Source organism: Lissotriton helveticus, chromosome 4_1 (assembly GCF_964261635.1).
Source record: "Lissotriton helveticus chromosome 4_1, aLisHel1.1, whole genome shotgun sequence".
NCBI classification, from domain to species: domain Eukaryota; kingdom Metazoa; phylum Chordata; class Amphibia; order Caudata; family Salamandridae; genus Lissotriton; species Lissotriton helveticus.
In genome coordinates, this window is record NC_136063.1 from 1654392236 (window position 1) to 1654404814 (window position 12579).

General features: G+C 41.3%; 1 protein-coding gene across 3 annotated transcripts in view; it reads left to right on the forward strand.

Moving 5' to 3' along the window:
* UBP1 (upstream binding protein 1) overlaps window positions 1-12579 on the forward strand; it is a 550328-nt gene that overhangs the window by 315492 nt on the left and 222257 nt on the right. For all 3 annotated transcript variants that reach the window (XM_078688332.1, XM_078688330.1, XM_078688331.1), the window contains one exon: window positions 5337-5443. In XM_078688332.1, the coding sequence (XP_078544458.1) occupies window positions 5337-5443 (107 nt within the window). The remainder of the gene's footprint in view (window positions 1-5336; window positions 5444-12579) is intronic.

Below are 12579 nucleotides of genomic sequence, written 5' to 3' on the forward strand. Positions count from 1 at the left end.
ATAACCTACCATCAAGGTCATGTGCACACTCTGATCTGCAACCATGACGTACGGTCTACTGCATGTGCAGGTAACATTCTGCATTCTTTATTTTGTCTTTTCCTGTGGTGATGCAGTGAAGAAGACAACATAATTGCCACGTTTGAATACGTTTAAGCAAAGGAGACAGGTGGGTTGGAGACCCGAAATAGTACACAGGTTCTCAAATGTGGGGCCTCGCAGGAAATCATGCCTACATCTTGGCAATACTAGACTGCTAGACTTCTGCTAGACAGCTGGTTCCTAAAGTCTGAACACTAATCATAGATGATCCCTGCACTCTGTACCCCGCTGTTAGTGACTGGAAACTGTGATTACCAGGCAGCACTTTGTTCAGCCCTCCTATGCAAGAGATTTGCATGAACTGTAAAAATGCCATTAATATTTTAAGTTATAGCTTTGCAACATGCTGCACAGCAGGCACACTGCTCTATGACATCTTAAAGACATTGAAAAAGCAAATAGCTCTGGCTAAACACCTATAAAGACCCAAAGGCGAGACCTATTGGCTATGCCAATGCTTGTTTAAAAATCTCACGGACCCCATGCTGGACGTTCATGTCAATGAAGATGCTTGGGCGACCCACTTTGAGCGGATTTTTGGGTCAAATGATATTACTCTCAATGACCCCCCGCAGCTTAGACATGGCCCCAGAGGAACACCTAACTTTCTCAATAGAAGAAGTAAGAAGTGGGCTGGGTAAATTCAGTCTGTAAAGGCTCAGGCCCCGATGGGGTCCCTGTTGATCTTTATTTAGATCATCAAGATCTGTGGGCCCCCTTATTAACAAACACATTTAATGCAATAGCTAAAGTAGGCCTCCTACCTTCATGGAGAGCTAATGTAATAATACCTATATATAAAAAAGGGAGAGAGAAGCCCCAGAATTACAGACCGATCTCCCTGTTGGATACCACTGCAAAGCTTATGGGCTGCTTGTTGTTACCCAATATGGAAGAGTAGGCAAGGGAGCAGAACATCTTGATTCAGGCTCAGTATTGCTTCCAAAGAGTTAGGGGTACAATAGAGCAATGTTTAAACTTAACCCTGACCATAGATAAATACACAAGAGCTAAGGGTGGCCAGGCTTTTACTGCTTTCATGGATTTATCAGCAACCTTTGACTGTGTGAGTCACCCTAAACTTTGGAATACAATGGAGCTGATGGGGATCGAGCCAGCAAAATTTAACTTCATTCGCCAACTGTACTCTCACTCTGCTAGTGTTGCTTATGACAAAAAAGGGGAGTGTACCCGGCAATTTAATATCACTAGGCGAGTCAGATCAGGGTGCGTACTCGCCCCATTCTTATTTTCCATCTATACAAATGAGGTTGAGGCAGTCCTTTTGGGCTCAACACCAGACGTCACTGTGTTTAACTCCTCTCTTGTCCCGATATGGGCGGATGTCGACGATGCAATACTAATTGCCAGAACATGGGTTGTCCTCCAACGTCTAATAACGGCATACGCAACATTTATGTCGTCACTGGACTTGAGGGTCAATTAATCCAAATCTTTTGTCCTCATAGCAGTGTTCCACTCCTACAAAAGAATACCCCACTTCACATAGGCTCATGTAATCTTGAGGTGGTAAACACTTTTTCGTATTTGGGGTCACGTTTGATAGATCCCAGACGTGGTCAAACATGGTGGACAGCAGGGCTCTAGTGATGTAGAGGAGTATGGCAGCCATCTCATCATTTGCAAAGAAACTGGGTACAAGACCCCTAGTCCCTATAAAAAAAGATATACCAGGCAAAGACGGTATCAGCAGTAACTTACGGGGCAGGAGTCTGGGGTACGGCTCCTATAGCATCTCTCCAAATACTTGGGGATAAATTGTTTAAGAGTCTTGCATTTCTCCCCAGGTCATGCTCAAGTTACCTTTTCCAGCTAGAACTCGGATTAAATTATGTGTCAAATAGCATTAGCATTAGGTTAGCGCCGATTTTACTATGGCACAAAATCTGTCAAAGGGACACTGTAAACCTAACATAGACCATCATAAAAACCTGCTTAAAAATGGATAATACACATAAAATGAACATCTATGCAACATTTAAGGTCAACTTTGACCACGCTTGTGCTAGCGAAAATATTCACTGACCCAAGTGTGTGCATGAAGATCACAAACAGAAATTAAAGGCCACCTTCCTATCTAAGGCTGCTAATGAGCACCAGGAAAGCAACTGGCCAAAACAAACAGCCCTCCAATACCAACTGGCATTGCCCATCTAGGCACTCGCATCTAGAGAACTTCGGAATATTACAGCAAAGATTTATACTTCTGAGGTTCCGCCTGAACTTAATCCCTCTGATGTTGGGATTCCCTGCAAGGAGGCTTAGGCACACCGAATTGACACTCTGCTCATGTGACAATAGTTCACAACAGTATGACCTCCACATAGTTCTGTCTTGCAGGCTCTATAAGGAAGAACGTGACAAAGGTATTCTACCAATTTTAAGATGTCACAAATTTAGGCAACGCAGAATTGCACTATATTTTCTAAAGAGACTCTGACCCCCTCATTTGTTTCTCGATGGCCACATTTTTATAGGCCAGTGTAAAGGGGAGAAAATCTTTGGGCCTTAAATCTTGGTTTTCTGTAACGATTTGCAGGTATGTTTCAATTTACACCTTGAGTAATGTTTTTTAATGGGAAAATGTAACTGTTTTTACAGGTTTTAGGGATGTATTGCTTGTTTTTTATCCTTACTTGATTTTTAATTGTACCATGCTTATGAATTATTAGAGTATTGTGTCTCATATAGGGCAAATTGTAAGACCTATACAAGAAGTTATTTTTCTACTTGTACTTTTTATGATCTGTATTTTAAATGGATCGAATAAAAGAAATTGACTGATTGACTGACTCCCATCATCTTGAGTGCTGAACCCCCAAGTGGTGTCCCTCCAGTCCTGGACCCTTGTTTTGGTGTTTAAGGTGGCCATATAGACAAAATCGGAAACTTAGGACTTAGAACATATCTGGGAAAAAATTGCTCTGAGAACCGAGGGTAGTCTAATACCAACCTGCTTTTTGATATGCCCACAGTGCGTTGGCGGGGGCTTACTTTGCGGCTGCTCCCACTATGTTCTTCTTTGCATCAGCAAATCATGTTCAGCGGACCTTCGCCAAAAGGGTATCTGACCTCCTGCGACTCGCTTTGCGTGCAGCCTCCCACCTCGTCCCGCTGTAAATTTTCTATTTCCAAAAAAGTGACTACATCCGAATGTAGAAGTCTCACTGTGAATTTGTCTAGTGGCTCCCCAATGCGCTGCTCCTTCCTTGGACAGTAACTGCACCCTTGTCCCACTGAACCTGAACTCCTCAGAACATTTTTCTTAAAAATTCTTGCAAGTACAAAGGTAAGCACGAACCGGGCCCAAGCCACTTCTTGTATCCGACTGTGTTCCTACATGGTCGGCCATATTTATTCGACTTTGACCCAGTCTAACGTTACTAGATGTCCACGGTTGGCCCTTTCATCTTTTAAGCTCTAGGTTTTACTAAAAATCTTAAAAAGGCATAACTCTGGTTTCACTGATTTGATTTTTATGATTGTGGTGTTAAATAATCTATTAACATTTACTCTATTTTTCGAAATTGGTGTGGATTTTTCTTGTGTTGTATTTTAACATTATTACTGTTTGTGTGCTGCATACATACTTTACACACTGCCTCCAAGTTAAGCCTGACTATGTTTTGTGCCAAACTATCCAGGCTTAAACTCAAGTGAGTTTAGGGACTTTTTGTGGTACACCCTGCAAGGGATTGTGTCTGTTGCTTGACCAACGTTCCCACCTCAGTCAACCAGCAACCTGGTGTTCAGGGATGTGGACTGGCTTATGAGGTGCCATACAGTGATTGGTGTTGCACAAAAATCCCTGACATATCATTCGACCTCAGAGTTTACCTATTTTTGAAATTCCTATTAATTTTTCATTGACTGTTTCTCCCTTTTCTAAATGTAAGTGCCCTACCTTCCTTTTTTTACCATGGAGATGGAGCTGTGCAATTTTGACACCTTCAACAGGGCTGAGCTTCTGAAGCTTTGCAAACAGAAGGGGCTCGCACACCCACCAGTTCAATCCCACTGCATGGCTCCTACATCATGACTAACCCTAAACTCAACTCTTAACACTATCCATTTTATTTTTAATTAAAAAAATAAGACGCCATAATGCTAGCCCTGGAAAAAACTCTATTACATATTAACAATAATATATACATTTAAATAATATCAAATTAAATAGGTACCCTTACTTAACAATAACCATAAAGTAAATAGTAACCTTAACTTATCCCTGGTGCCCAAATAATACATTAAACTAAATTGAGACATTAAATTAAATAGGTAACCTTAACAAAAACCCAAACCCAAAATAAAATGACAATGAAATTAAAAAGCAATAACTTGCCTTACCTTTTTTTTTTTAACCCAGATCTCCTTTCAAATGTCGGACTTTGGTAAATACAAACCAAATTCACATTTTATTTACACAAAAGTGCTGACTTAAAAAAAACAGGACCTTGAGTGTTTGAGTGGGGCTTGGGAATAACAGACGGATGAGTGAAAGGAGGAATGGGAAAAACTGCATACGGAGGGCAGGAGAGACAACACCAGAGAAGCACAAGAGTGAGAGAGCACATCACATAACATAAGGTGGGGGAGAGAAGCATACGAATCAGAGAGAACAGCGTGGGGAAAGGGAAAGAAGCAGTCAGAGACGAAAACAGTATGTAGCAAGAGAGGGAGCTGAACGATGAGAAATGCAGACAAGGGAGACAGGTTGAAAATGCATGAACTTTCATGGAGTGCTTAAGCTAAAAGAAGACAGTAATTCCCTAAAAGTGAGCAGTGGAAGGACACAAGTAAAGAACATGTGACCCAGGGGAGGGACAATCACAAGAAGGACAAGGCAACTGATCGAATAAGAAGTAAGCAAATGAGTGCCAACCAAGCCAACCAATGGTGAGCCCACTGTAAGTTCTTGATAAGCTGTCAGTAAGTCTTTTGCCAACCGACTGCTTACATTAGCTTGACATAAAATAGGTATATGGTCCATTTGACAAATTATGGCGTATGTGTGTACTTCAAAAGCAAGGACAATAAACAAGCGTAGTTCATCATAACGAAGGTTCAATGTGGCACTGTGGATTTATCCGCCATTATGTTATTGTTAGTAGCGTGGAACTTGTATAAGAATGAACTCTTCAGTTTCCAGTCTCTGGCATTACAGGTTATGTGTCTGGTATAATCATTCACTGTATATCTCAATGTTTTTACAGATATTCCTATGTGTGTTGGAATAATTGAGCCCGGAACTCACCCAGGTCAACTCAACGCAGTAGAATTTCTGTGGGATCCATCCAAACGTTCCTCTGCTTTTGTTAAGGTTTGTTTAATTTTATCACAAACGGTTAGTTTTTTTGGGAAGTGCCTATCCCGATTTGAATGAGTTTTTTGGGAGGGTAGAGGGGAAATGCTCACCGGATGGAATGGTTTGACATCTACACGAAAGAAATTGTAACCAGTTGCTTTTGTGAAATTGTCACACACTCCAAACCTGCTTATGATAATGGTGCTACGATTAATAATATAATGATGTAAAGGCCACAATTATTCTGATTTTGAATATTGCTTTTAGCTCCTAAACAAGCAGAGATGATTAGAAAAAGAAGTGCCATTATGTGTTCTACAAAGGCAAATTATGCCCTTTTATCTGGTTTTAACAAAAACTGCATTTTGCACATCTTATAACTTGACTCCTCTATGTGACTTTAATGTAGGAGGGTTTAACTCCAACAATCTACGACTGAATCTGTTGTAATCTCTTCCACATGGTACGTTCCGTTCTCCCCTCCCCTGCACCTTCCAGTGGTTTCCCCCTTCCAGTGTTTGCCAACATTCCACAGTGCCCTCCAGCTGACTGGAACCTGTGGTGGTGTGAAGACGAATAAAAAATAGTTCTACACTTACCTGCTCTTTGTCTTCATTATAACACTGGCGACGATTCACCAGGTGGGGATGGTTCACCACCACCACAAAGCATACACCAGGTCAGCTGTTCTGTCTCTACTTTAAACAAATAAGTAATCCCCTCGCCTCAGCATCCATCCAAACTACTTTGCCACCTTTTCGGACTTGCAGTGCTGATGACCTATTGGAGGGACTGCTGTGCATTTTGTGACATTCCTTCAGCATATGTTGCATACAGCGTCCTATTCTTTGACTCTGTGTTTCTCCTTTCCAGATGGGATTCCTTGATAATAAACAGGCAATAGTTTTGTTGTACAATGCTAAGATGCAGGTACCAATACAATAGCAGATAAAATAGTTCTTCCATGCTTTCTATCGTTTACTCCCCCTACCCTGGTCATTTCCAGTAGTCCAAAATATTTTTTTCAGCAGATATTCATCTCCTTCCTGAAGAGGATGTTTATTTTTCAAATTTGACTTCATTTTTATTTGGCTACCTACTAAGGGTAACAGGTAATAAATCACAATTGATATCGCTGTATGGCGTAAATTCGATTTTTCCTTCATTTACACTTTTCTAAATTGAGATTTGATTGCTCTAAGGAAAGTATCAAGTGGAAGTGTAATCCTCTTATACTATAACTTTTTCTTGAGAATCTTTTTATTAAAGTCTTTCTTTTTTGAATGTTCATTTTTTACAGTCTAGTTAAGTAACTGGTCAGTGATTCTGTTGACTGTGCTGCCCCATATAACTAAACAAAGCCCCAGTTGGCTCTATGTTCCCTACTGTTGTACTTTCTATTATTTGTATGTACCTCTTAATTACCTGCTATTTATGGTTAATTGTATAACTATATTATAACTGACATATATGTATATCAGTATGATGTTATGTTACATAGCTCTTCAATTCTGTCCCTCCCCTGCTTCCTTGTAAACGTGGAACATTCCACTACCATTGTCCATGGTGGAGAAGTGTGGCTCAGGGGTTAGAGGCAGCAGACCCGGAAGCTGAGATCAGTCCTGGACCAGGGTTCAATTCCCTGCCTCGGCGGGTCTTGGGCTAAAAATTCCACAGACTCGATAATTCTCGCCCCGGTGCCTCCTCGACTCACGGGTTCACACTCTGCGACTCTGGGCAATAGCTTGCTTAATCTCCACAACGGCCCCTCGCGGCGGGATGCCTGACTTTCACCTTGTGGATACCCTGCTATCTCACAGGGGAATACCAGGAAGGGTTCCCTAAGCAAGCGCCGGGAAACCCACTGCGGGTAGCTGTGCGCTATATAAGCTCAACTACATTTACATTTACATGCTGCTTGACAGTTATGACAGTTACTGGACATTGAGGTTGTGTCTAGAAGAGATTAAATCGTCTGCACATCGTTATGAGTGTTTCGTTTTAATTTCAAAACCTACCCATTTTCAGTAGTAGATCTAATGCTGCGCCACCTTGGGTAAAGCTTGCTTTACAGTGTCCAGGTTTTCATTCCTTCCTGCTTCCTTTATCCTTTAATGTCTTGGCTTATATTTCATAATCTAGTCAGTGAGATGTAAGTGCCTCAGCCTTGGAGGGCATGTAAGGTCCCTATTGTCCTTTTCAATATATTATAGAACTGGTAGCCAATTAGGTAAAACGTCTCCCTCTCCTAGAGTAGGTGCTGTGAAAGTCTCTCAAGGGCCATGGTGCCCCACACTTTTGTCACCCACTTCTGCTTTGAAGGTGAGTGTGAGGATTGTGGTGTACTCTAACTGGAATGGTTGTGCGACATTACTGTGTAATACGCTCACAAAACTGTCTTGGGTCCAGTCATTCTCGTTTATGAAACCTTTAGCTCAACTCTGGGTAGCTGTGGCTTCGAGCAGCAAGGCTTAAACAAAGGAACGAGTGCAAAGCATTTCGAAGCACCAGAACAGAATAAGCAAGTCACAACATACATGAAAACCTACACCAATTTATAAAAATAAATATATTTTTATGAATTTCAGACACCATAATGAGCAAAATCAATCAGAAGGTTACAGAGATATAGATTTTGAGGTAAAGCGTACATATCAGCTTTTTAGCCCAAAGCTCAAACAAGCATTAGTAACTGTTAAGTTTAGAAACTTTTCTAAAGTTTGAAAGAGTTGTGTTTGGCTACTCCTCATGAGTGGGGAGACCAAATCCAACAGGGAGAAGGTCAGAGAGCCCATAAGGAACATCTGCACAGTTACCTGGTCACCAAAGCAGTTTCAAGTCATGTTCCACATTTTACATCAAGCCCGACAGACTTTTATGGAGTGGTCCTGATTCTGAGGATACAGGATGCTGAAAATTGCTCTAGGTGCAGTGCGGTCGATGTGGGTGTTCTTGTGGTTATTCCTCGATCCACTGTGGTCCTGGTTTTCAGGAATATACTAAAGGCTTGGCTCTTCAACTCTTAATGAGTCAGCCAGTATTGGTTATTCTATGCCTGGAGTCAGCAGCAAGGCACCTTTCTGGTAACTGGTTATTTTACAAATATATAAATAAATAAATAAGGCCATCTTTATTTTTCTTTTGCTCTCTTTCTTTCTCAACCAGGTGAACTACCCTTTTTGTATAGTCGAAAGTTTGCTTTGGCATCCTTTAATGAATCCTGCTTGATCCCCGTGAATCAAGTTTTCCCAAAAATCAATAGAACTCCAACACAAGGCTGAGCGTTGCTGGCAATGTAATGCACTGGGAGCAAAATGTTAGTAGTAGCAGCTTCAGTTCCCTGACGAGGTAGTTAGTCTTTTAACTCTTGTCAGTGTAACTGCAATGGCCAGGGTTCCAAGGCTTGTAGAAATAGCAAAGGCGACATTCATACATGCCTACCTGGAAGAAATCGGAGGACAGACGTTTGCTGAGAAAGATACTGTAGCCATGCATTATAGACACTGGACCTTCTGAAGGTTTCTGGAACCAGTTCAAGTACAGAAGTCAAAGGTGGCACACACCACAGAAGCGGAATCAATATAATATTAATTGTGTGATAGAGGTCTTAACTAAGTCCGTCCGCTTTTGGAACACGCTTCCCCTATCTCTTTTGGGATGTGTTGCAGTGTCAGAGTTGGTGTCCTTGTTGTGTTGCCTCTGCACTTTACTATCTAAATAACAATAGAAAGGTTTGGCTCATAAGCAGTAAGGCCAAGCCCATATCACAATAAACACAACCAATTGCCAATACTGCTATTTGTTCAATCTTAATTGTTAATGAAAAGAGACAGAATCAAACTGACCCTTCACAACTATTTTTTCGGTTTGAATCAATCAGTTTAATTTTTCAAAAAATGGAAAAGCGTCGTTTGAATCACATCATTTTGTATCAAAACTCTCGCTAGACATGTTCAATATGTCCCCATCAGAACCTCAGCTACATACAAAAAATCTTATGTGTTTCTAATATTCTTTTATACGCATTCTCTTCCTCAAACGTACAAGTGGTGAAAACATTCAAACTAGTGTGCTCATTCATTCGATCTCACATCTCAACAACCTATATACATTTCTACAACCCAATTAAGGGGAACAAATTTCACTGTGTAATCCAAAACTCCTGTCGGTTTTGTCTAATCTACAAAAAACACTATACCAATTATTTACACTTTTGAGAAAAGGCCATCTGCAACTAGATGCGTTCAAAAATATTCTGATGACTTTCTTTTAAAAAAGAACAGTGAAAAAAGATTGGCCAAATAAGTAACGTGGTTGACGCGTTTCGAGTTCCTTCAACCAGGAACTCTCCTCAGGACCAATGTTTCTTATTTATCCTGTCTGTGCTTACTTTTAGAGTTGTGTAAATACTTGATCTCTTCTTAGCACGTGAGCCTACAACGAGGTGGAATTTGTTCTTTCTAAATTTCCAATCATGGTGCCGTTTATTTTTCTGCGGGTAGCACGGTAGGTCCTTCTATGATGATTTTTTTGAAGTCTTTTCTGTATATGTCTTGATTCTGAGAAGCTTCCCTCTCGTCTTGTTATGCGGAGGATAGATTTGTTCCGACTCTCCTCTCTCTACACTTTACAGCATTCAATGGATTCACTGCCTAGGGCAGTTTTTAAGAGACTACATTCCCTTTTAACAATGCTTTTATGGGTCGAAGCAGGGTCACTTATGAGTTTCTACACTTACCTTTGGAGAATGGTGAACTAGCCTGGCTAATATAGAAATTTATTATTTTGCATCCCAACTACAGCACGCAGTCCACTGGTTGTCTGAAGAAGTCAATGGACCCACTTATGGATGACGCAAGGGAGGCAACACTTCCACAGTTTCTCCACGGTGGTGGTAGGGGACTTTCCACGCTACCATACCTTATTAAACTCACATCCGCATTCTGAGAGTGTGCAGTGAAGATTGTGCTTTGATGCGCCCTATTCGTGCGAGAGTTTATTTTCTGGGATCTCCTGACATTCCATCAGCTGACTTCAGCGGTAGATACAAGTGCCTGGGGGAATGGAGGTTGTTTGACTCTAGGCGATCTTTATCCCAATGACACCTTTATTACCTTTCAGACAGCCTTGGAGACCTTCGGTGTCAGTGAGGGTCAGCTCTCGTTATATGCAAGCATAGTGGGCATATCACCAGAAATCTGTCCCACATACCCAGAGGTCCTGACCTCTTCTGAATTGTTTAGGACGCTCCTGGAATTTGGTGGGAGCAGGCATTTAGTTTCACACCTATACAGGGCAATGACTGCAGATCAACCAAGAATAACAATTTGGGCTAGGGCGGGATAGGAGGTGGACGTGGGCGCTCCTCTGGAGGATACACAATGGAAAGGTATTTGTGCACTAGTTAAACAAGGGATATGTAATGCACTATTCAAATGAGTGCATTTTAATTACATCCATTACACATATGTCACCCTATTATTTCTTCACAGAATAGATTCCTCTAGATCAGATGGATGCCACCGATGTCAGAGTAGTCCTGCTGACTTCCTCCATTTAGCTTGGTATTACTCCCTTGGTACAGGTTTTTTAGGCATTGATAGTACAACGGTTGGAGTTTATTGGAGGTGTAACTGTAGACCTGAATTTGAGCAATTGCCTTCTAGGGGCCATTAGGAAACAGAAGAAGCAAAATGGAATGGAAATGTGTACAATTGGAATTACTGTTAGCAAAAAGGCAAGTGGCCATCTCATGGATGAGTTCATAAGGACGTAGGGAACAGGGACGGATTAAAGATGTAAAACTTTTACAATAGCCAAAGAGGTCAGGCTCTGTCAATGCAGGAGGGATGAGAAGGCAGAGGAGGACCTACAAACATGGAATGGGCTTCTAGACAGGTCCAGCGAGGATGGAGGAGCCTTTGGGATGGACGAGCATGATTCTGAAGCCTAACAGCTATACGTAGTCGTGGGGGGAGGGGCGGATGTTTGGGAGAGTAGGTATAACTGACCATTACTTTGACTGGATTTTTTGTGTTAGTGATGGTCCCTTTGCATGCAATTACTCCTGTTTTAGGACATGTCTAAGGTGCTGATTCACTTACCCGGATTGTTATTGGTACAATGTTTGCAATATATATTTTGCTGAAATGAATAAAATAATTCTGTGAAAAAAAGTACAGAAGTCAAGAAGGAAGCAATCCTTAGCCTCATCTATTCCATCACTCCGAAAAGGTAGCCCCTCTCCATTCTGCCAAATGTTTTTTCAGCATCAAGGGAGAGGTCTATCTTTGAATCCTTGTTTTGACTTGCCTGCCATATTAGATCAAACAGCATAGATGGTGTCAGGAGGTCAAATCACGCTTGGTTCCTGTGTGTCAGCTGTGGGATGACTTTATGTAATTATGGCTATAATGCTTAGGTCCAAATCTAAGCAAGATGGGTCTGTAGTTTGTATGTTCTATTGGATATTTTCCAGGTTTCAGTATCAGAGATATAAAGTACTCCCTTTTCTTCCCTGTCCTTGTGCACTCTAGATAGCAGAGGGGCAATCGTTGCCATTGTTATTTCATGAAATTCAATGAGAAGGCCATCTCCAACAGGAGCCTTTTCAGTATTCATGGTCTTGATTGTGTCTCCTATTTGTTTAACTGTTATGGCTCCTTACAAAAGAAAATGATTTCCCCATTATTAAAGCCAGTCTCATATTTTCTAGAAAGGTATTTTCTGATTGTGAGTGATTAGTAATTGCCATCTAGAGGGTGTGGCTAATCCACTGATGTAGACAGACGTGTCTCCGGAGAGCTCCCTGGACTGGCAGTTCTCCGGCATAATGAAAAATGTCCTAGCTATCGTAAAGGAAAGTTTCAATTCTATTAAGGACTCAAAGGCGAAGATTAGGCTTAACTTTCTCCACTTTATTCATCCAGCAGCCATTAGGAATTTATAAGCATAATAAACTACATTTCCCATGAGTCCTCCGGTAATGATAAGAAAACTTCAACATTATAATGTCCAGTCAGGATGCAAGCCCTCAAACAACTTCCCAGAGGACACACTATCCTTCTCTCTCTTCCTTTGAACACAGCCGACGAATCTCCATATCACTCTTGTTTACTAGTGTCCATTCCTACGCAGTAAGCAATACTTTG